The sequence below is a fragment of the Globicephala melas genome, chromosome 13 (assembly GCF_963455315.2).
Source record: "Globicephala melas chromosome 13, mGloMel1.2, whole genome shotgun sequence".
Taxonomy (NCBI): domain Eukaryota; kingdom Metazoa; phylum Chordata; class Mammalia; order Artiodactyla; family Delphinidae; genus Globicephala; species Globicephala melas.
The window spans coordinates 65,556,520-65,578,637 of record NC_083326.1 but is presented as its reverse complement, the minus strand read 5'-3'; the positions used below and the strand labels follow the sequence as shown (position 1 = coordinate 65,578,637).

At 49.7% G+C, this 22,118-nt stretch overlaps 1 protein-coding gene across 1 annotated transcript; it reads left to right on the top strand.

Moving 5' to 3' along the window:
* Window positions 1–743: 743 nt before the first annotated feature.
* On the top strand, window positions 744–20,420 carry LOC115855120 (uncharacterized). The gene is made up of 5 exons (XM_070046944.1): window positions 744–789; window positions 912–1,343; window positions 7,601–7,900; window positions 10,513–10,632; window positions 20,113–20,420. Exons 1-5 carry the CDS (start codon window positions 744–746, stop codon window positions 20,418–20,420), a joined length of 1,206 nt encoding a protein of 401 aa, XP_069903045.1.
* The last annotated feature ends 1,698 nt before the right edge of the window (window positions 20,421–22,118 follow it).

Sequence of the window (22,118 nt, the reverse complement as noted above, 5' to 3'; positions counted from 1 at the left end):
GCTCCACAAACAAGACCACTACTCTCCAGTCCATTCCGACCCAGATGACCAGTCACCTCCTTCCTGTTGCCCTCTTGAATGGGCTGCTCAAGTCTTTGTTCCCAAATCCATCTGCTTTCCCACCTCGCTACAGCCTTCGTCACGTGGTATGGTGGTCATATTTCTTTCACCTTAAAATCTAGAAAGAACTCAGTTGAGAAAGATGTTTCTTAATATCAATTATCAATGGACACTACAGGGTGTGGTCCACAGATATTTCTGGAAAGACAGGGACCAGGCTTTCAGACCAACGCCATTAACATAATTTCCACGGAGAAACTGAAGTTCGAATTCATTGCGCAGTAGGGGGCGCTGTGGGATTTCCCCAGGTCTGCACAGTGGGTGCCCTCTGCTGTGTAATCACTCACACTCTCCAGGGCTGGGGCTGTGTTTGCTGGTGGAGACTCAGCTACTGTGTCCTCTCTGGGCTGGGCAGGGTCTCCTGCTCAATGGTCTGTGTCAGGTCCCAGCAGCTGCTTCCTCCCTAGTCACTCCCATGGGGCAGGCTCTGAGTCTCCCCATCAGCCCCTCTGTCTAAAGAACCAAGTGCAGACCTCAGCTGGTCCTCAGGGTGGAACAGAGGTCTCCAGTATGGGAAACAAATTTACATGAATAGCCCCTCCTCCCTGAGGCCACTGGAAGAGATAAGAGATGTCTGGGCAGCCCAGCTCCAGTTCAGGTGTCTCAGGAGGGCTGCATTCACCATGGCCTGGACTCCTCTCCTCCTGATGCTCCTGTCTCACTGCACAGGTGGGGACATTCCTCAGAGACACAGAGCAGCCCCACAGTCTGTGTTAGCCTCTCTGGCTCAGAATCTCAGGCAACTCAACTCTGGTCCCTGCCCCAGCACCCATATGTGTCTATGTTTGCAGGTGCCCTCGCCCAGCCTGTGCTGACTCAGCCACCCTCCCTCTCCTCAAATCTGGGAGCATCAGCCAGACTCACCTGCACCCTGAGCAGTGGCTTCAATGTTGGTAATTTCTGGATACGTTGGTACCAGCAGAAGCCAGGGAACCCTCCCAGGTATCTTCTTACTTTCCACTCAGATTCAGACAAGCACCAGGGCTCCGGAGTCCCCAGCAGATTCACTGGATCCAATGATGCATCAACTAATGCTGGGATTTTGCTCATCTCTGGACTCCAGCCTGAGGACGAGGCCGACTATTACTGTGCTACATATCACGGCAACTCAAAGGCTTTCACAGTGCTCCAGACCCATGGGGAAGTGAGACAAAAATCTCCCCACTGCTCTGCTCTGCTCACAAAGGAAGCCTGGAAGTTTCTTCCACCTCCCCCAGCATCGGGTGGGCCCTCAGAACTGCACAGACAGAACCTCTCAGACATCCCTCAGTCCTGAGCCAGAGACCCTCAGGTTGTGACCACGTCAGGGTCAGAAGAGACCTTGGCCCACAGGTCCTATCCCCTTGATTCCCCCGGTTCACTTCCTAGCTCCAAAAAGGCCTTAATCTTTGAGTCCTCACCTGTGAAAGGGAGATCAGGACACTGTCTGCTTCATAGGGTTGGGAGAGGATTAAATGAAGTCACAGATATGAACTCATTGCAGTGTGCGGCCCAGACCAGCTGCTGTGATCACCGTCACCACTAATTCAGCCTAGTCTAGGACCAGATGCTCCCAGAATGTTCTCTTCCTATTCCCAGACTCCCGCTCCTCCCCTGCTCCCCATTCTCAAGACTCACCCATCAAGAGAGGGAATTTAAAGAGAACTTGTTTTTCACTTGGAAAAATCTAGATTGAAAACCTGGATCTTTCAAATATTAGACATGCATCATGGACCTGCTTCTGAATTTCTCAGTGTGTCAGTGTCATTGTCTGTAGCATGGACACAAAGTACCCACCTGATCAGCCTGGTGGGTAGAGTGCATGGGATGGGGTACACAGAGTAGTGACAAGAATGGTCAGTGCTATCTTCCCTTCATGACCTCAAATGTCCACTGAACAGTGCTCTTAACTTGAGCCAGCCCTGGCTCCACTATCCAGAGAGCCTGGAAGAGACACCTCCCAATCATACAGACACTTTGGACTCAAGAAAAGAGTCCCAGACCAGGTGGGAGAGGGCGGCAGAGTGTGGGTGCAGCAGGTTGGGGTGGGTGCTGCTGGGTGTTCCCTGTGCTTCACCTGCAGTGTGCACCTGGCGTGACAGGTTTCTCACCCCCAAGAACGACTGTGGGAACTGCAACCTGTTGATGAGAATTATGACCCAGAGGTTCTAAAGAGAAGAGGGCACCAGTGTGATTTCACGGTTCCCGGCAGTATTTCCAAGGCTTAGAAATGGAACCTACAATGGTGAATCCTGATTAGAAAATCCAAAGAACCACCCCCCTCCAAATTATAGATTTTCTCAACAGCTGCACTGGCTTGTCCCAGAAAGAGTGTGAAGATGCCCTGCAACAAACGGAGTGCTGATAGCCTGGTCTTGTGGGGCTATGTGGAGTGGGCAATTATGCACAGGGGGAAATCTTGTGCCCTGACCTTCACTTCCTTGTGACTGTGACCTCTCAAGGTCTTTGTGGGAACAGAGTACAGGCTTCCCTTGGGCCACCATTTATCACAGATTGCTCCACAGAATAGAACCCTGCAAAGGGCCAGAAAAAGCAGAGTAGGACAGAGATTTGGGTAAAGGGCTGTGTATGATTTATGGTTCTCTTGAGAGACAGAACCAATGGGATGCAACTCTATCTATCTATCTATCCATCCATCCTCCCTGTGGACAAAGTGAGCAGGGACCCCAAATCTCACCTCTCCCTATTTTTTATATCTTTTAGGTTTCTGTTTCTTTCTAGGCTCTGTGGACACATCCATCCATGATGTTGGAGTGAGATCTCAAAAACAAGTTCATTTATAGCAGAAAATCAGCCACATATAAATGAACAAGAAAAGCTTGCTATGGCCTGGCAAGAAAAGCATCAAGGCAAGAGTCCTGAACATGTGGACTGGGGAGATCTTGACTCAGTGCCATCTGAGACGGAAACTCTGGCTTCAGGTTGGCCAATGGATGGTTCCTGAGGGTCCCTTAGACCCTGTCCTACAAAAAAGCTTGTCATTAGGACCAGACATGGGATGATCTTGACACAGAGTTCCAGACCCTGGAGGACTGGAGACTCAGCCATCCCCTGTCCTCCCACCGTCAGGCTATAAACGTTGGCTGCCTGTGTGTAACATTACGTCAAGGGTGACCTTGCTCCTAACTATGCCACCACCACCTGAGGACCTGAAGACTTTTCAAGGACTTGTGGCTTTGAGGGTGGCTGGACCATTTCTCACCCTCATCACTGCTCCACAGGCAGAAACTTTAGCTTCAGGACACAGAATCCTTTAGGGCAATTGATAGAAGGGCCAGAGGGAGGCTGACACTGGCCGTGCCCAGCATAAGAGTTAAAAACTACTGGAATAGACCATAGGTCATCCATTCAACCAGTACCTGGTCTTCATCTGTTAAGAACCCAAACTACTTTTTCTTATCTGTACTCAAACCCTTCCTGGTGGCCCTCTTCCTGTCCTCCTGAGGCCACAAGCCTTCACCAACTATTCTGGTCTCCTGGGCCTGACCCTCACCTCTGGGTTAACATGTTCCTTGTAAGCTCCCCGCCCTTAGATGCCAGGCTTCCTTGTGAAGACTGGCCCTCCTGCAGACACAGGAAACCAGGGGTGAGGCTACTCTGCGAGTCGGCTGGAGGGAAAGGAGGGGACTGTGATGGCTGCGGATCCACGTCCTTAGTACCGTGTGCCCCTGATCTCTGGGCTGCCAGGACTGCAGATGTGTGGTTCTTTAACTAGATCACGAGAACTATGCTACAGTTCATGAGGGCAAAAAGGAGACAACAGTCCCCATTTTCTTATCATTCAACCAAGGCACTGGCCTCAGGGCTTTCAGTTCCCGGGAAGATTCTAGAAATGGAAGATGAAGGCTGTATAGCAGGAGTTGGGAATCAAACATGAGAATCAGTAAATGTTAAGCTTTATAATAAATCAAAGAGAAATAAAAGGGAGGATCAGTCATGAGGGCAAAATGAATGAATTTGTTTCAAAAACCACCTTTTTTTGGGCTCCTTTCTCAATGCATAAGATTTGAATAGAAAAACACACTTTCCATTTTCAATAAATGCTTTAGAACCTGCCACTTAAATTCTATCACCATTTCTGCCTTTATAAAAATAAATATAGAAATGAAGAAATACAGGAAACTTCCTTAATGGCTTAATGATTATGTATCTTTAAACTGGAGAAGAGCATTGTTCCTCCAGGCGAAATGCTAGAATTGTTTCCATTTTAATCTGACCACACATGATGGCTGCTGGCCTCTCCTGTGAAAGATTTTAACCTGGGATTTGCATCAAATCAATAACAGAAGTAAAAAAATATGAACATATTTTAAAACAAAGAATCAATTTACACAGAAGCCTAGAGATTGTACCGAAAATTCATTGGAATGAATATAAACATTTTCAAATTCTCAATTAATAAAAATACTATATAATTTTAAAATTATATAAATTTAAAAGTACTTCAAAGTGTATGTTGTTCCAGTCCCAGTATTAAAAAAAAAGTAGAAACTTTGACCATATATGCAGGAAAACAAATAAAAATTCAGCAAGGAACATAAAGGAAAATTTGAACAAGGGGTAAAATATTTTCTTACAGGAAAACACTGAGTAAGAATGTCAGAAGTGAGTAGATGGGTTATACAAGCACTTCTATTATTTATATTATTGCTTATTTATACATGTTTTCCCTTGAGAAGGTGCGTGGGTGGGTGTAAGCAGAGGTGACAGTGCAGAGCCCTCCGATGTCAGAAGGAGGGATGGGTAAGTGATCAATGTCAGTAACTGACACCACACAGGGGTTACTGTACCTTCTGGAATGTAAGTCCTAATAAAATTTTATTGTTTTTTAAAATTTATATTTTGTATGAATAATTATTGATTATCATCTTGTATACGGAAAATCTTTTCAAACATAATAACTGTTTATCAAATTCAAAAACTCTAAGTTTAACTTAGAGGGAAGATCCACCCTCATTACTCAGGACCGAAGGGTGTCCTGGGACATGGGACTTCCAGTGGTGAAACCAGGAACATCCAGGGTAAACAGGGATGAGTTATTTACCATATTATAATTGAACATGTGTAATAGATCTTCAAAATGCTTTTCCAGAAATCTCACTTCTGGATGGTGGAATAATTTACCTGCTGAGAATGATAAGGTAGGTGACATACTACAAGTTACAATTAGTAAGTTATAATTCAAATTACATGATCATCTTTATAGCACATGAGAAAGATGCCAATATAATGAAAACTGAATTGGGCTAGTGCTCTGTGGGGAGAGCTATTATGCTCATCTCTGCAGGTGCTTATGCACGATGAGAATTTCCTGAATGAAAACTTTGCACCATCAGAGAGCCACTGTCCAGGTCTGAGAAAAGAGCAGAGATGTGGTAGATTAGATGGATTATGGAAGCCAAGTGAATAACTAGAATAGACCTTAGGAATTTTATTTAAAAATGTGTAGGATGCCTGAGTTTTAACCTGGCAGAGTGGAGAGACCCTGTATAGCACATGGACTAAACTGGTAATAGAGCTAAACTAGTCATTTAGTAACTCTCATTCATTTCTGGTAGTCATGGAAAATGGTATTGGCCAACTATGGAAGACAGACGAGATTTTTTAGAAAGCTAAGCATACTCTCACCGTACGATCCAGCAGTTGAATTAGGTGTTTATCTACATGAGTTGAAAAGGTGTGTCCACGCAAGAAGCTGCACACAAATGTTTACAGCAGCTTTATTCATAGTCGTTACAATCTGGAATCAAGCAAAAGGGCCTCCAATAGCTGAAGGGATAAATCAACTGTGGTACATCCACCCAATGGGACATTATTCAGTGATTAAAAATAAATGAGCTATTGGGCCACAAAAAGAAAGGGCGATACAAAAAGTAAATGCATATTACTAAGTGAAAGACGCCAAATCTGTAAAAAGTAAAATACAGTTACTGTGTGATTCCAACACTATGATACTACGGAAAAGGCACATTTACTGTCTAGAGACAGTAAAATGATCTAGAGTTGCCAGGAGTTCGGGGATAGGAAAAGGCTGAACAGGTGGAGCAAAAGGGATGTTTAGGGCAGCGAAAATATTCTGTATGTTAATGGGATAGTGGTTAGGTGACATTACGCACTTGGTAAAACCCATAAAACTGTGTGACACCAAGAGCGAACTCCAATGGAGTTTAGTTGATAATAATGTATCAGTATTGGTTTATGCAGTTTTACCAGTTGCCCGAAACCAATGCAAGATGTTAAAATGGTGGAAATGTGGAGGGAGTAGGAGGAATATGTGGGAATGCTCTATAGAACTGGATTTTTATCTGAAGGAATTACACATCTCCTTGTAATTAAAACCCAGACCAAGATTATGTCAACTGTGTATTTACAGCTCTAACCCTGCTCTTGGTTTCCAGCCCCGGAGGAGGTGAAAAACTAAAGAGTGAGGCGGGGGAGGGGCGGGGAGTTGGTCTAAAGAGGTCTAACCAATAGGAGCTGCATCTCATTTGGGATTTTCAAAATCCGAAAGGACTGAGACCAACGAGATGGTAGGAGTAGGGGGGAGGGAGTGTAAGAGGTAAGAATTCAAAGAAGGAGATATTGGCCATTCAAGTAACTGAGAACAGTTGCTTTTAGCCTGTGCTGTGGGTTGTTGGGGGTAGGGAAGGCTCCTAGGAGGAGCTCCTTGGAAAGTGGCCGGAGAGCAGGAGAGGCAGGTAGAGACCAGACCACTGTAGTGACCTCAGGGGACGTAGGGTCATTGTTGGACTGTAAGGTGGGGGTGACACGCTCCCGTTGGCCTTTCTACACTAACTCTCCAGCTTCAATGGGGATAAAACGCACAAGTCAGGGAGGTGGGTTTGTGGGTCTCATCCTGGGAGGAGAAGGTGGTGGCCAGAATCCAGGTTAGTTTGGGTGGAAACCGGGGTGTGTGAGGCGGGTCTAAAGGTGGTCTCACCCGCTGGGCTCAGCTCGGGAATGTCCATCCCAATCCTAAGGGAGCCTGGGTGTGGACCGCAGGGGACGCTGTGCGTCTGTCCCTGAGGGTCTGTGGGGGGACTCTCAGCTGGGAATCCAGGCCCTGGAGCCCTGCCTTGTGCACTCTGCTCTGTGCTCACCGGTCGAGCTGCTGTGACCACGCAGGGCCCAGGGGAGGCTCCCCAGCCCCACTCCATGCTCAGGTCTCACCCAATTTCGGTCCAGTGTCCCCAGGGGAGGGGTCATTTGCATGGAGGGGTTCTCTGCTCTCCCATGAGGGACAAGGTAAGAGAGATTCTGTGCAGGTTCCCTGTGGGCTCAGAAGCAGAGCTGGGGTGTCTCCACCATGGCCTGGACCCTTCTCCTTCTCGGCCTCCTCGCTCACTGCACAGGTGAGAGGCAGTGGAAGCCGGGAGAAGGGATTCGGGGACACCTGGGCCGCTTTATTCCTTCTTGTGGAGAACATGCTGTGGACAATGGCCCAGACTCACTTCTCTGTGTGTCCCCTCCTCTGTTCCAGGGTCCTGGGCGCAGTCCAGGCTGACGCAGGAAGGCTTCATGTCAGGTTCTGTGGGACAGACGGTCACCCATTCCTGCACCGGAAATGGCAACAATGTTGGAGCTAGTATCGTGAACTGGTACCAACAGATTTTTCACGGGGCCCCCAAAACAGCGATGCTCGCAGGTTCTCTACCCTCAGGGATCCCAGACCTGTGCTCTGGCTCCACGTCTGTCAACACGGCCTCTCTGACCATCTCCAGGCTCCAGCCTGAGGACAAGGCTGATTATTACTGTTCAACGTGGGATGACAGCATCAGTGGTAACACAGCGCATCTGACCCACTGGGAACCGAGACAAAAACCCACCCCCTCCCCCTGTGATCACCCCCGTGACTGCCTGTGACACATAAGGAGGGTGACCGTGGCCCACCTTACAGCGTGAGGGTCTGACTGTCCAGCACCCACCCACTTTAAAGGGTCAGTGACACAGGCTCCGTCTCACTGTTTTCATCATAGTTTCATTGAGATATACTGTGCATGCCAACAGGTTCACTGGTTTAATGTGCACAGTACAAGGGTGTTTAGCATATTCACAGAGTTGTGTAACTATCACTATATTCTATATTCTTTTTTTTGGCCTTGCAGCGCGGCATGCAGGATCTTAGTTCCCAAAGCAGGGACTGAACCCGTACCCCCTGCAGTGGAAGCTCAGAGTCCTAACCACTGGGCCATCAAGGAAGTTCCAGATCACCATATTCTAATTTTAGAACCTGCCCACATTCCTCAGAGAACGTCCCCACCCATTCGTGATCACACCTCATCACACCTCTGCTCAGTCCTAGGGAACCGCTGCTCCACTTTCTGTCTTTACAGATTTGCCTATTCTGGACATTTCATATAGATGGAACCAGAAAATAGGTGTCCTTTGTGACTGTCTTAGTTCAGTTAATTCTTTTGCATAACATTTTGAAGTTCCATCCGTGTGGGTCAATATCCATTTTCTATTGCCAAATAATACTCCATTGTATGAGCTGACCACCGTTTGTTTACCCTTCAGGGACATTTGAGTTGTTTTTTTCTTCTCTTGGCTATTATGCAAAATGCTGCCAGAAATATTTGTGTACAAGTAGTTAGGTGTTTTGTTTTTGGTGGAAGTATGTTTTCACTTCTCTTGGGTAGATACCTAGGAGTGGCATAGCGGAGTCCTATGGTAACTACGCTAACAGTACATTTTGAGATTTGAGGAACTGTCAGATGTTTTCCGACACGGCTGCCCTGGTTCGCATCTCTACCAGCAATGTATGTGGGTTCCAATTTCTCCCCGCCTTCACCAGCAACTGTTATTATCTCTCACTTTATTTTATAGCCCTTCTAGTCTGGGTGAGGCAATACGTCATTGTAGTTTGCATTCCCCTAATGACCCCTGATGCTGAGTCCCTTTTCATGCTCTGTAGGAGGCTCTGAGGCCCTCCCCATGGATCACTGACCTTAAGAACCTTTAAAATGAGTCAGTGCTGAAATCACACACTCAGCTTGTTCCCCTGGACTCAGCAGAAAGCCCTTGTTCAGGGATAGAATCGCTCTCAGAGACCAGGGAATGGGCAGCATGAGGCCCCCTCCCATGTGAGGACCACTAGGCAGGGCTCACACTTTCCACAGGGCTGTTCTGGAGCCTCCCCTCTGAGCACGACTCTCCCTGTCACCACTTCAGGAAAACACCAGCCCAGCAGGCGACTCCCTGATGCCTCAACAGAGGCCCCTCCCCTGGGAACCAGGACTTGGACGCAGCTTGGATGCCCCTCACCTCCCCCACACAAGACCGTTGTCAGGAGCCACTCAGTCCACACGGACTCCGACAACCTCCTGACAAAGAAAACGTACAGACATCCCAGGAAAGATGAACATTCCATACAGGGGATAAAACAAGACTTGCATACATGTAGAAACAGATCCATTGGTGCTTAGGATGGATTGCAATGAAAAAATCTGAAAATTATGCTTATTTAGCTTATCAATAGTTTCTATTTATTTTTAAAAATACCTGTCAGAATTTTGGAGAAATGGGACCTTTTTTCTAATATTTGTGTGAAAAAATGTAAATCCAGGAATAGTCTAGGACATTTTACAAATGAACAAAAATGAAGAGAGATATACATGACTAGATAGTGACACATATTTACAGCAAAAATAATTTAAAGATTGTGAGGCTACTATAGAAACCACACACAACAAACAAAAATCAATGTACACTGTGTGGGAATCCCAGGAACTGGGAACCACCCTGGATGTGTGAAAGGAGACAGGGACCAGGTGAGCTGCAGAACCTGCTGAGCCCTCAGGTCCTCAGGTCACCGCGAAGTTGTGCTCTGTGACCCGCAGGGGGCGCCATGGGACTGCCCTGGGGTCCCCGTACAGCTGCTCAGGGAGGACCTTTCGCTTCAGGAGCTGGGCCTGGGGGCGGGGCCTGTGCTCCCTGGTGGGGACTCAGCAGTGTGTCCTCTCTGGCTGGCAGAGGCCCCTGAGCAGGGACCTGCGTGGTCTCAGCAGGTGCTTCCTCCCAGGGGGTCCCAAGGGCGAAGCCGCCCTCCATCCCCCTGAGTCTGGGCTGTGAGCTGAGCTCCAGCACCAGGGCTCATGGAGGGGCTGGGTGGGCCCTGGGTAGACACCCATTTGCACGGGAGCCCCTCCTCTGGCAGAGGTTGGGGGAGAAAAGGAGGCCTGGGGCAGCCCAGCCCCACTGTGGGGACCGGGGGGCTGTGAGCACCATGGCCTAGACTCCTCTCCTGCTCGTGTTCCTCTCTCACTGCACAGGGACGGCCAGGCCGCGGGGACCAGGTCTCAGTCCCCAGCCTGCATCAGCCCGTGTGGCTCAGACTCCTGGAATCTATCCTCCAGCTCCTGCCCCATCTCCCCGCTGTGTCTGTGTCTGCAGGTGCCGTCTCCCAGACTGTGCTGACTCAGCCTCCCTCCCTCTCTGCATCTCCTGGAGCATCAGCCAGCCTCACCTGCACCCTGAGCAGTGGGTACATTGTTGGCGGCTACCACATATCTGGTACCAGCAGAAGCCAGGGAGCTCTCCCCGGTACCTCCTGAGGTTCAAGTCAGACTCTGATAAGCACCAGGGCTCCGGGGTCCCCAGCCGCTTCTCTGGATCCAAAGAGGCCTTGGCCAATGCAGGGCTTCTGCTCATCGAGGAAGTGAGACAAAAACCCCTGAGCCCACAGACCTTGGCTCTGAGGCTCTTTTCAGTGAGAAGCTTCTGTGGAGGGATCTGCAAGGGAGGCTTCTCTGCACTGAGATCTCTGTGAATGGAGAGAGGAGAAACACAGGGTCGTGCCTGTGACCCGAGACAGCGCAGGTGTCCCAGGAACCCGCACAGAGCCCACCTGCCCCTCCTTCAGCGTCTGGAGTAAATTCACCAGAGTAGGTGCTGTGTCTGGACCCAGAAATGCTCCCAGCACAGCCATGTCCCTCCTCATTTCCTTCATCTCATCCCACAAATTGTGAGTCCCGGGCTGTACGGATGTCCCCACAGCTCAAATACTGACACGAGCTCTGCTTTCTGCTCCCTCCTCCCCCCCTCAACCTCTTTACTGTGCTGTAAACAGGGCTGCATTTTCCTAAAACTCAGGGGTCATCCAGCCTCTGAGTAATTGCGTGGGGAAGCTATGGATTATTTCTTCCTTCAGAATTAACTGAGACCCCACACGAGGTGAGTCCTGAGGATTTAGCAGAGGAAGCCCTGGCTCCATCTCTCAAGACGGGCTGTGTTTTCTTCTGCCCCAGGTGATGTTTCCATGAATTCTCCGAAAGCACCTCAACTGCAGAAACATTTTCCTCAGGTCCCTGAAGTCCGAATCCTCCTCTCTTTTCCGAAATCAAACTAGACAATCTCCCCTGGTCCCCCAGCTGCAGACACCTGGACCCAGCAGGGCCCGCGAGCCTTGGGTCTGGTGAGGGCGCAGGAAGATGGGGCTGTGGCCCCCCTGCCCTGTGCTTCCTGGGCCTGCAGACCCACAGCTGTGGTGTCAGGGCTCCATCCTTCCCAGTCCTGCAGGGAGGACAGGGGACAGGCGTCTACACTCCACGTGACCCGGGCTTCTGTTCTGTGGAGTTGCTAACAGAAGTGTCACCCTGATTCCTCCTTCCATCTGAAGGAGATCCTGCTCCAGGGACGTGGCTTCCTGCCCATGTGGCTTCCTTCCTCAGCCCCAGCCCCGGAGCCTGGAGGCTCGTACAGAGAAGCCACCCCAGGGATGGGTTTGCTTGGAGACGCAACCTCAGGGGTGGAGAAGCCACAAGAGGGACAGGGGCCACTGGGGCTCACGGTGGACTTTGAGGGAATGGCTTCCTGAGGACACACGGGCACAGCCTCTGTCACACACACACACACACACTGTCCTGGATTCTGCAGGTTCCAGGCTTCTCTGTCCCTCCAGGAATCAGGGGTCAGTCTGTGCTCACCCAGCCTTCTTTAGAGTCAGGCTCCCCAGGAGTCAGGATGTCCCTCCACAGAGAACACCAGTGACAGTGACAGTGACAGAACCGGGTCCTGGGTCAGGGATGGCAAGATGCCCGACCCCCTTCTCTGCTGGGATGAGTCCCAGGGCGAGTCTCTGCTCCCTGTCGGCCACTCACCCCCTGGACAGTCTCTGGGGTCCAGACGGTGCCTGAGGCTGATTGGGACAATTATTCTGGGACGGCGGCCTCAGAGCTGTGCTTCAGGCCCGAGGGGACATGAGGCACAACCCTCGCACCCTGTGCTGTCCAGCCCGGACGCTCACTCAGTCACCACCCCTGACACTCCCACCCAGGCAGAACCTCTGCTCACAAGGCTCCTGTCCCAGCCCAGAGTCACAGGGCCTGTCACCTCAGGGACATTGTCCACATTGTCTCCACTCCCCACGACTCAGACCTGGGACATCTGACAGAAATTCCTGGGTCCAGTGCGAGTGGGAAATAGAAATCCGTTCCTCTAGTGATCGGGTGTTTGGAGAAGGGAGTTCTGTCACCCTCCTGATAGAGCTGGACACAGGGAGCAGGTGTCACAGATAAGAACAAACACAGTTCCATGCTGGATCTGGTCCTTTCGCTCCAAGGTCTGTGCTGTGTGGCCTGAGCATAGTCAGGCTGGCTCTGCATCTTGAAAAGGAATGCCACCTGCAGCCTAAAATATGCAGAATAGCCCTTTGTCAGGGCTCTGCCTCCCAGGCTTGACATGCGAGGTCAAGGTCTAACACTCTTCATTCATATAGATACAGAAAGGTGCAGAACTAAGAATAACCTTTGTCTTGTTGGAGGTTTCCAGGAACATCCTGACCGGACCTGCGTGGACAGCTGCACAAAGGGTCATCGCATCGCCTCCAGGGTCTGGTCTCCACCAAGAAGTTTGCAACAAGCAGCCACACCCTCTCCCCTTTCAGTTTAAAAGAAGCCTGAATTTTAACTCGGGTAAATGTCTTTGGGGCACTAGACCGCCATCTCCTCTGTCTGCTGGCTTTCCAAGTAAAGTCATTATTCCTGGTCCCAAGACTTCGTCTCTCCATTCATTGGCCTGTCCTGGGGTGAGCAGTATGAGTTTGACTGGGCACCAGTGCAAACAGAATCACCGGGTGCCCAGCTACGAACTATCCCTTGCCTGGTTGGTGGAATGACAAGGAAGTGGACATCCAGCACCTGTGACTGGGAGGCCCGCTGGTCCTCCAACCGCTCCCTGCAGGCCTCCTGCCCCTGGTCCAGAGTCTCTGATCTCTCCCTGATCCTGAAGGCTTAAGTGAGCTGAGCTGCTCTGTTTCTCTTGAGCTCTTGAGAAGCTCCTGATCTCCAGGTCCGGGAGACCCTCCTCAGTAAGGACGTGGCCTTCAGATCCTTCGCTTGCTACTTTCTCCAGTTTAACCCCACGACTTTAAATGCCATTCCCACTCTGTTGGGGATGATATTGGATAAATACCAGTTGTCCTGGCCTTGGACCTTATAAATCCAAACCACCATTAAATCCATGAAGCTCTTAACAAAAATCATTGATCAGGGACTTCCCTGGTGGTCCAGTGGTTAAGAATACACCTTCCAATGCCAGGGACACAAGTTCGATCCCTAGTTGGGGAACTAAGATCCCACATGCCGCGGGGCAACCAAGCCCGCACACTGCAACTACTGAGCAAGTGGGTCACAACCAGAGGGCCGTGCGCTACAACTAAGACCTGATGCAGCCAAAAATAATATAAATAAATGAATAAACATTAAAAAAAATAATTGATCAGAGGATGACGCAGATTAGGGAGCGGATCATGAGGGTTCCTTAGGTCAGAAATGCAGGAAGAACTTCTTAAAAAGGGTGAGAGTTGCATTTACAATAATATTCTTTTTATGTCAACCTCTTCTTGACAGAAATTGTAAATAAATGTCTATAAATTGGAAATGTATACATTTAGTACATTAGAGAGTCAAAAGAAATTAAGTACTGCCAGAATAACAGTCACAGGCCAAGGAGAACCCACAGATGTAATAAAGAACAATAGACATTGTTCCCCTAACATTTTGATATTCTCTGGGCAAAGACATAAATAAAAGTCAAAGAATGTACAGTGGGGACTGGGTGACCAAAACAGGGAACTGTATAACAACAACAAATAAACAAACATGCAATTGTGACCCACGTAGATTTCCTACCAGGTAGCTCCAGGCCTGCGGGAACCGAGACCAGGACTCCTTTCTCATCTGCGGGAGGTGGGGCCACCCAGCAGCTTCCTGCTCAGGCTCTGGCTGGAGCTTCTGTTGCTGCTTCTGCTGCCGCCCTGGGTCCACGTTCATCCCTGGGGGCCTGCTGGGGTGTGGAGGCTCCTCTTTCCCCTCTGTCCTCAAAGTCCCTTCAGCAGCCCATTCCTAGGAGAGGGTCTCAAAGGAAACAGAAAGGCCATGTGCCCATCGCTGGGGATGCAGCATTCTTTGCCCTGAAGCTCAGGGGCTGAGGTGGGGGGTCGGTGGAGGTCATCTCCGACCTGAACTCTGACTCAGGAACCCTGAGCCTCCATCATTGGGGTCATCTGCCAATTCCCAGGAGTTTCTAGGGCTATGACCCCCTCTCATCAGCCCTCAGGATGAACGGCTGTGCTTTGCTCACAGGGGAGATTTCTTCGGACACTTTTGCACTGACACCGGAGCATCTAAGGTGCATCACACATTTGGGTCTTTTGGAACAACTACCTCTCCATGCCCCTCAGTGATCCAACCATTGATTCTTCCTGTTTAATTGCGGTGTCTAACACTTGCTGAACGGTGCTGAATAATAATGGAGCTAAAAGTCACATTGGCTGCTCCTGATTTGTGGCATTTCCACAACTTATCACCATCAGGCACCAATCAGAGGATAACGGGTGCTCTTACCATGTATGTTTCACAAATCCCTATATAAGTTCTTGATACATTAATGATGTTTTTCTCAAACTGAAAAGAAAAAGTGTTTATGCTTTTCCTTTCCCCCATAATTAGTGGAGGCAGCGCTGGGCCATTGCAGTTCCTTAGATGGTCACACGTCCAGGGCCGCCCCTTTGTGTGGCTCATCTTACTGTCTACGGGCGGCAGACCCCACCTCAATATTCCCTCCTCTCCATTGTTTGTTACCTGCCCTACAAAAAGGAGAAGAAACACTTATCACAAACCCTAACCGGACTCTATCTAGGGTCTCTCACAGGATTAAGAGGAGTAATACCCTATAAAAAGCTGTTGGCTTTCTAGTTACTAAAAATGAAGAAGCACAAAGGATATTTTTTAAAATTCCATTCATGAGGGCATCAAAAAGAATAAAATACTTAGGACTAGGATTAGCTGAGTAGGTGAGAGGCTTATAAACTGAAAACTACAAAACATTGCTGAGAAAAATTAAAGCGGATGTAAATAAGTGCAAGGAGACCTGTTCATGGATTGGAGGACTTCATCCTGTGAAGGTGTTGATCAATCCTGCCCAATTGATCTGCGCGTTCAAAGCAACCCCATCATGTGCTTACTTCTCCCAGTTTAATCCCCAAAGGTCCACAGATCACCCCGCTCTGGTTCTTTGGGAGGAAGGTGGAAAAATGTTTGTTCTTTTGGACCTAGATATTAGATACCCAACCCCTGGAATTCTACTCCATGGCAAAGACAGGCATCAGAAGGCCTGTGCCGCCCTACAAATGACAGAAATATAGAGATCCACAGGCAGACACACTCCCAGTAGGGTGAAGAGCAGTCATGTCAAATTGGAGTAGCTGGTAGCCCTCCACCTCTGCACACACTTGGTGAGAGAAAGAGTTACCATGCTCACCCAGCCACATCTCCAGACCCCACCCATCCCCTTGGAGAAGTAAGTGTCCCAGGTGACTGACTACATTCACTAGGAACAGAAAGCCCCCAGACCCAGAAGAAAAACTGGTATACTCCCCCCAGCAACACAGCCTAGCCCCTCACAATCGCTGGGGTCTGGCTGCAGTAAAACACTTCAGCATTCACATAATATTAACAGCTAGTATTTATTAATAACAAACACTGCATTATTCTCATAACATTAAAAGCTAATACTCATTGAGTGCTAGGGATGGGTAATATGGTAGGTTGCATTCCAAAACTTGGCACATGTTAGCCATTTAAAAAAAAAAAGGCCTGTGCCAGGTGGGCTGAGGGAACCCAACAGGAGAATCTACAACAACCACCACAGTGACAACGTCAAACTGTAAGAGAACCACGGAGAATTAGGATGAGGTCTGAGCCACTTTGATACTCACAACCTTACACCTTTGACATGTCTTAAGGTGAAGGTGGACCCGTAATGACCCCAGACCCCTGGTAGGGGCAAACTCACCTGTCAGGTGATCCTGAAATATCTGAGAACAATCACTGTGCAATTATTCCTTCTAATTCTCCCTTTTTCTCTTACGTGTTAAATCCTCCTTATCTTCAAATCTGATGCACACAAAATTATATATCTTTCCCACTGTAGCAGAGGAACTTTGTTTAATAGGCATCAAAGCATCTAGTGTGGATCTCTGTCTGACAGGATTTGAGGCCTCAGACACAGATAATGAGAAAGGAACACAATTACCACGCACATTGTGTGAAACAGACACTGTAGTAGCAACTCTGAAATGAATATGAAATCACATTTCATATCACACTGTGAGAACAAGAATTTTGTGGCCGTACTTCAAAACTTAACTGGAGAATTTTTCTCTTCCCACACTCCTCTTTCATCCCAACCCCCCTTGCCTGCTCTTACCAGCCCTTCTGCTCCATATCAGACTGTTTAGGGAAATTCAGATAAAAAATGCTCCATGATGTTCACACCAACGTGTTCAGATACAGTATAATTTTAATTTCTGATTATGAGTCATATGTTTTCCTATTTTTATCTGATGTTTTGGAAGAATCTCAAACTTTAATGGTTGTATTATTACTTTTCTTCTAAAAAACTGCAGGTACATTGAAGCCACCCTAGTTTCTTGATGGCTTCTCAGAGAAAAGGGGAGCTGCCCACCACGTCTGGTGCTGGTCTGGGTGTCAGCATGCCCAGCCTGGATGCACTGGACTGTTGTGACCAGCAATGGTGTCAAAGACAGTGTCGGCGGAGACCCCGGTCCCTCCACAGACCACACAGGACTCTGCGGGTCTGCACTGGGTTTCCTGCTGGAGGAAGAAGTGCTCACTGATCCTCCACAAGGAGCAAGAAGTGATTTCATTGGGGAGGGAGCGAGGGTCACAGTCACGGGATGAATGTGACGTTTGGGATGAACTAGATCCCTGGGGCCAGGAGGTGGAGAGCACATCCATTTATAACTCAGCCTTCAGGCTCTGCAGAGAAGAATTCAGGTTTGAGAAACGTAGGACGTGGGGGAGCTGATTAGGGGAAGGATGTCAAGCTCATCACTCAGTGTCTCATCCCTGTGCTGTCCCCGGTCTCTGTGAAGCCCCAGCATCTGCCTCCTTCGAGACCTCCCCCAGGGGACATCAGGTGACGCTGGTCACAGAGAGGCAGGAAGCTGATTTGCATGAGGCCCCTCCTCCTCCTAACAGGTCTGGGAGGCGTGAAAAGGCCCGAGGACCCCACACTCCAGCCCAGGAGGCTGAGGAGGCCGTGTCCTTGGAGTGTCCCCACCATGGCCTGGCCAGCGCTTCTGCTCGGGCTCCTCACTTATGGCTTAGGTCAGGCGCTGGGACTCTGCATCCTTGGGGGCACCTACAAGCAGGGCCTCAGGGGATACTGTCTCCATAACAAGCCCTGTCTCTCTCCTGTCAGTTTTAGGGGTGGATTCTCAGACTGTCGTCCAGGAGCCGTCAGTGTCAGTGTCTTCAGGAGGGACGATCACTCTCACCTGTGGCCTTAGCTCCGGGTCAGTCACTACTGGTTACTATCCCACCTGGTACCAGCAGACCCCAGGCCAGGCTCCCAAAACTGTTATCTACAACACAAACAGCCGCCCCTCTGGGGTCCCTGGTCGCTTCTCTGGATCCATCATTGGGAACAAAGGCGCCCTCACCATCACAGGGGCCCAGCCTGAGGACGAGGCTGACTATTACTGTAATCTCTATGTGGGTGGTGGTGATTACTATTGCACAGTGATATAAACCCATGGGGAAGTGCTACCAAAACCGACTCATGTGCTCAGAGGGCTCAGCCCTTAGAGGCAGGAGAGGCAGAGAGAGGGTGGAAATGGTCAGCACCCCGTGGGGAGTGAGGCTCTGGGGCCCCATCTCCTGTCCAGTGGTTCGTGGCCACATGCCTCCTCCAGTCTCTCCCAGGTGTGTCCATCTCTCCAAGGGGACCCCTCTCTGACTATAGATGGGGAGGGGGCCCAGCTCCCAATCATATCAACCAACAATGACACTGAGAGACCCCAGTATGACCAGCACAACTATTCTTGTCCAAAGAGAATTAACAGACATACCCAACTTCATTAATTTGATGATGCAGAATAAATTAATATTTATGATTTTTTCATATATGTGCAACAGCTAGATCCATAGCACATTTGCTGATCTGTTTATATGCCACATGCTTACAGTCATTGCATCGTGAAGCTAATGATGGAAAATAAGCATTTAAAAAATTCCATGTTCTGGGCTTCCCTGGTGGCGCAGTGGTTGAGAGTCCGCCTGCCGATACAGGGGACGCGGGTTCGTGACCCGGTCCGGGAAGATGCCGCGGAGTGGCTGGGCCCGTGAGCCATGGCCGCTGAGCCTGCGCGTCCGGAGCCTGTGCTCCGCAACGGGGGAGGCCACAACAGTGAGAGGCCCACGTACAGCAAAAAAAAAAAAAAAAAAAAAAAAAAAAAAAAAAAATTCCATGTTCGATGGTGTCCTAGAGACAGTTCCTGCTCTTTTATAGCCTTTTCCCACACTTTTTAGCTTTTCTGATTTTGAGCATCACTTAATTAAAGCTGACATAGTTTTATATGTAATTTTATATATAGTTCTATATTTTGTAATGTAATATTAAAATTCTTTTACATTTTACTGATGATTACATTGGTAGATTTTTAAATATGTGTATGTTTCATTTTGGAAAGTGTTGCTTTCTGAGAAATTGAACAATTAGTGTCTATCACTAACTGTGCTCACAGTACAGGGCGCGGTCGTGGATGTTCATGGACTGACAGTGACCAGCCATCAGCCCAGGGCCCCAGCATCACTTCCACCCAGAGCTGGACTTTGACCAGGAGCAGCAGGGGGCGCTGTTGGTCTCCCCAGGGTCTGCAAAATGGGCGCCCCCCTGCTGTGTGACCCCCCCAAACTCCCAGGTCTGGGGCGTTGGGGCCTGTGTGTGTGATGGGGACTCAGCAGTGTGTCCTCTCTGTGCTGGGCAGGGTTCCTGCTCACAGGTCACTGTGGGTTCCGGTCACTGCTTCCTCCTGCTTCCTCCCAGGGGTCAAACTCTGAGTCTCACCCATCTCACCCCAATTTCCTAAACTCACCCATCTCACCCCAATTCCCTAAACTCACCCATCAAAGGAAGGGAGTCGAAAGAGATCCTGTCGGTACTTTAGAAAAGCAACGACCACAACACAACAGGACTGAAAAAGGGGCTCTGAGGCCATGAGGGACAGTGTGGGACAATCCTGAGATGGCCCCTCCCCACTGGAAAACTGCTCAAGACTCCAGGGGGTCTGGCCACCCGTGTGCTCACTGGGCCACGCTGACCTGCCAGGAACCAGGGGTCACCAGGAGCCAGGCACCTCCCCCCGGTCCCTCCTTCTCCCTGTGGGCACCCAGGGCAGGGAGGCCAGGAGCACAGACAGCAGGTCTATGTGCAGATGTGACTCTGCCGCATGTGGATCTGGGGGATAGAAAGGGACTTTGGGGAGCACGGTCCCTACACCAGCGCTGAGGGCTCCGTGTCTGAGGCTTCACCGTGACCTGGGCGCCCCTCCTGCTCACCTCCTCTCTCCCCACATGGGGGGACGACGTCACCTGGGGGTGGGCCGGGGACCCCAGCTCTGCTCCTCAGCCCTCTCTCCTGCACAGGGAGCAGGGTCCTGCTCTCAGCCTCCTCTCTGTCCCCTCACAGCGACCGCGTCCCCGGGACAGATGGCCACACTCTCCTGCCCTGGAAACAGCAACAACGTTGGCAGCGAGGGGGCAGCTTGTGCAGCAACAACCCGGCTGGGTCCCCAAAGTCCTGACCCGCAGGAGTCACAACCGGCGCCCAGGGTCTCAGAGGGGTTCTTGGGCTCCAGGTCAGGCGGCGGGGCCTCCCTGAGCATCTCTGGGCTCCAGGCCGAGGCCGAGGCTGATTATTCCTGCTCAGCCTGGGACGGCAGGCCGGCTCCTCACCCGGTGCTTCCTGCCAGGTGGGTGGTGAGCCCCGAGCCCTGAGCTCCCGGCTTCACCGGGCACGTGGGGCTCACAGAGCACCAGTTACTGTCCCCGGACAAGACCGGGCTGGGTTCCCACGGACACTGATGGGTGCGATGCCGGTTATTAAAAGTAATAATGTCAGTGAATGGAGCTGAGGCTGTATAAGCATATGCATCTTCACATGCACTAAGACTTAGCAAAAACAGGATTTCAGGGTTTAATTAAGGGAATAATCTTTTCCCTGACTTTTTTTTCTGTTCCATTTGAAGGAGCTGGAGTCACAAGCTCAGAGGGTCCACTTCCCTGACCTCGAGTGAGCGTTCACCAGCCTCACCAGGAGCCACCCTCTCCCTTCTTCTGACCTTGGCACATGCCCTCTGGCCCGAGGGCTCTGCCTGTCTCTGCAGGGGGATCACCTGACTCCTCCCTCACATTCCTGCTGACCCATTACAGCTTTGTTCAGGCTCCTTTGTCCCCACCCCTGAGCACAACCCAACCTGCACACAGGACACGTCACCATGTGTGTGGCCTGCTGCTCCCTGTCACTGTCCTTTCATACACACGTGCCATGTTTGCACAGCAGGCAGGGCTGGGCTGTGGGGCTACAGTTCACAGAGATGCACATTTTGGAAATATGGTCAGTTTCCATGGAGACGAGAGTCCCAGGGTGAGAGTATTCCTGTCTCCAGGGTAGACCTGGAAAGGCCCCGTCACCCGACTCTCCTGGGAGTAACATCAGCAAAGCCTGCTGTACAATGGGACACTCTGCAAGGGGGCTGGGACATCCCAGTGGCTGGAGGAGGTGCCTGTGGCCAGCAGGGGGCGCAGTGCAGAGTCCCAGAGAGGGGGCTGGGCCAGACAGCGGGGAAACGACTCAGGGCTCCAGAGCGCTGGGCAAACTGTCCTCCCTGATGTGGGACCCTCCTTCCTGTGAGGCCCGGTCACCCAGGAGCTCCTGGTGGCCTCCCTGACCACAGGGTTCAGATTCGGGTAACCTCCTCCGAGTCCTCTGTGGAGTCTTTGCCACGTCTGGGTCAGGGAGGGGCTGTTAGAAGGTGAGGAGTCAGAAGGTGTCTCCAAGGAGGAGCGGGGCTCCTGGGAGCGTCTGTGCCGACGGTGAGACAAGCGTGGGGGGCAGAGGCCCCATAGGGTAACCTGTGTGCACTTAAGCATGTGTGAAGAGTGTGTATTAGCATATTACAAATGTGTTGTTTGATCCTATTTTATGTGGATTTGCTATTATTGGTGTTAAATTTATTTTTTAATGTCTTAATATAAAACACAAGTTGTATATTTGAAAAAATGACTTTTAGATTCAGTATCGATTTACTAAACCAGTATAAATATTTCTTCGTTGACATTTTTTTTGGAACATTTGGATCGATATTCATTGATAGTGGTTTGTCAGTGTTCCTCTTTGGTGTTCAATTTATGTGCTGTATGTATAACTGTTTTAACTGCTATCTCAAAAGAACTAAGAAATTTTACATCTTTTTCAATGTTTTGTAATAAATACACAAAGCAAATCTATTGGAACCATATGATTGCTGAAGATTTCTTAGCTATTCCCAATAAAATGTATATATCATATCTTTCAGCAGAAATTCAATAATAATTTTTTTACTTTGGAAAGTAGTGCATTTACGTATTTTCTCAAATAGAGCCAATGTTGTATCTTCATTGAAAAGCATGCATTTTAATCTCTTCTTTCCTACC

Coding starts and splice junctions, on each gene's coding strand:
- LOC115855120 (XM_070046944.1), top strand. CDS start 744: ATGGCCTGGACTCCTCTCCTCCTGATGCTCCTGTCTCACTGCACAG. Junction 790..911: donor GCTCCTGTCTCACTGCACAG/GTGGGGACATTC, acceptor CTATGTTTGCAG/GTGCCCTCGCCCAGCCTGTG. Junction 1,344..7,600: donor TCCACCTCCCCCAGCATCGG/GTGGGCCCTCAG, acceptor CCTCTGTTCCAG/GGTCCTGGGCGCAGTCCAGG.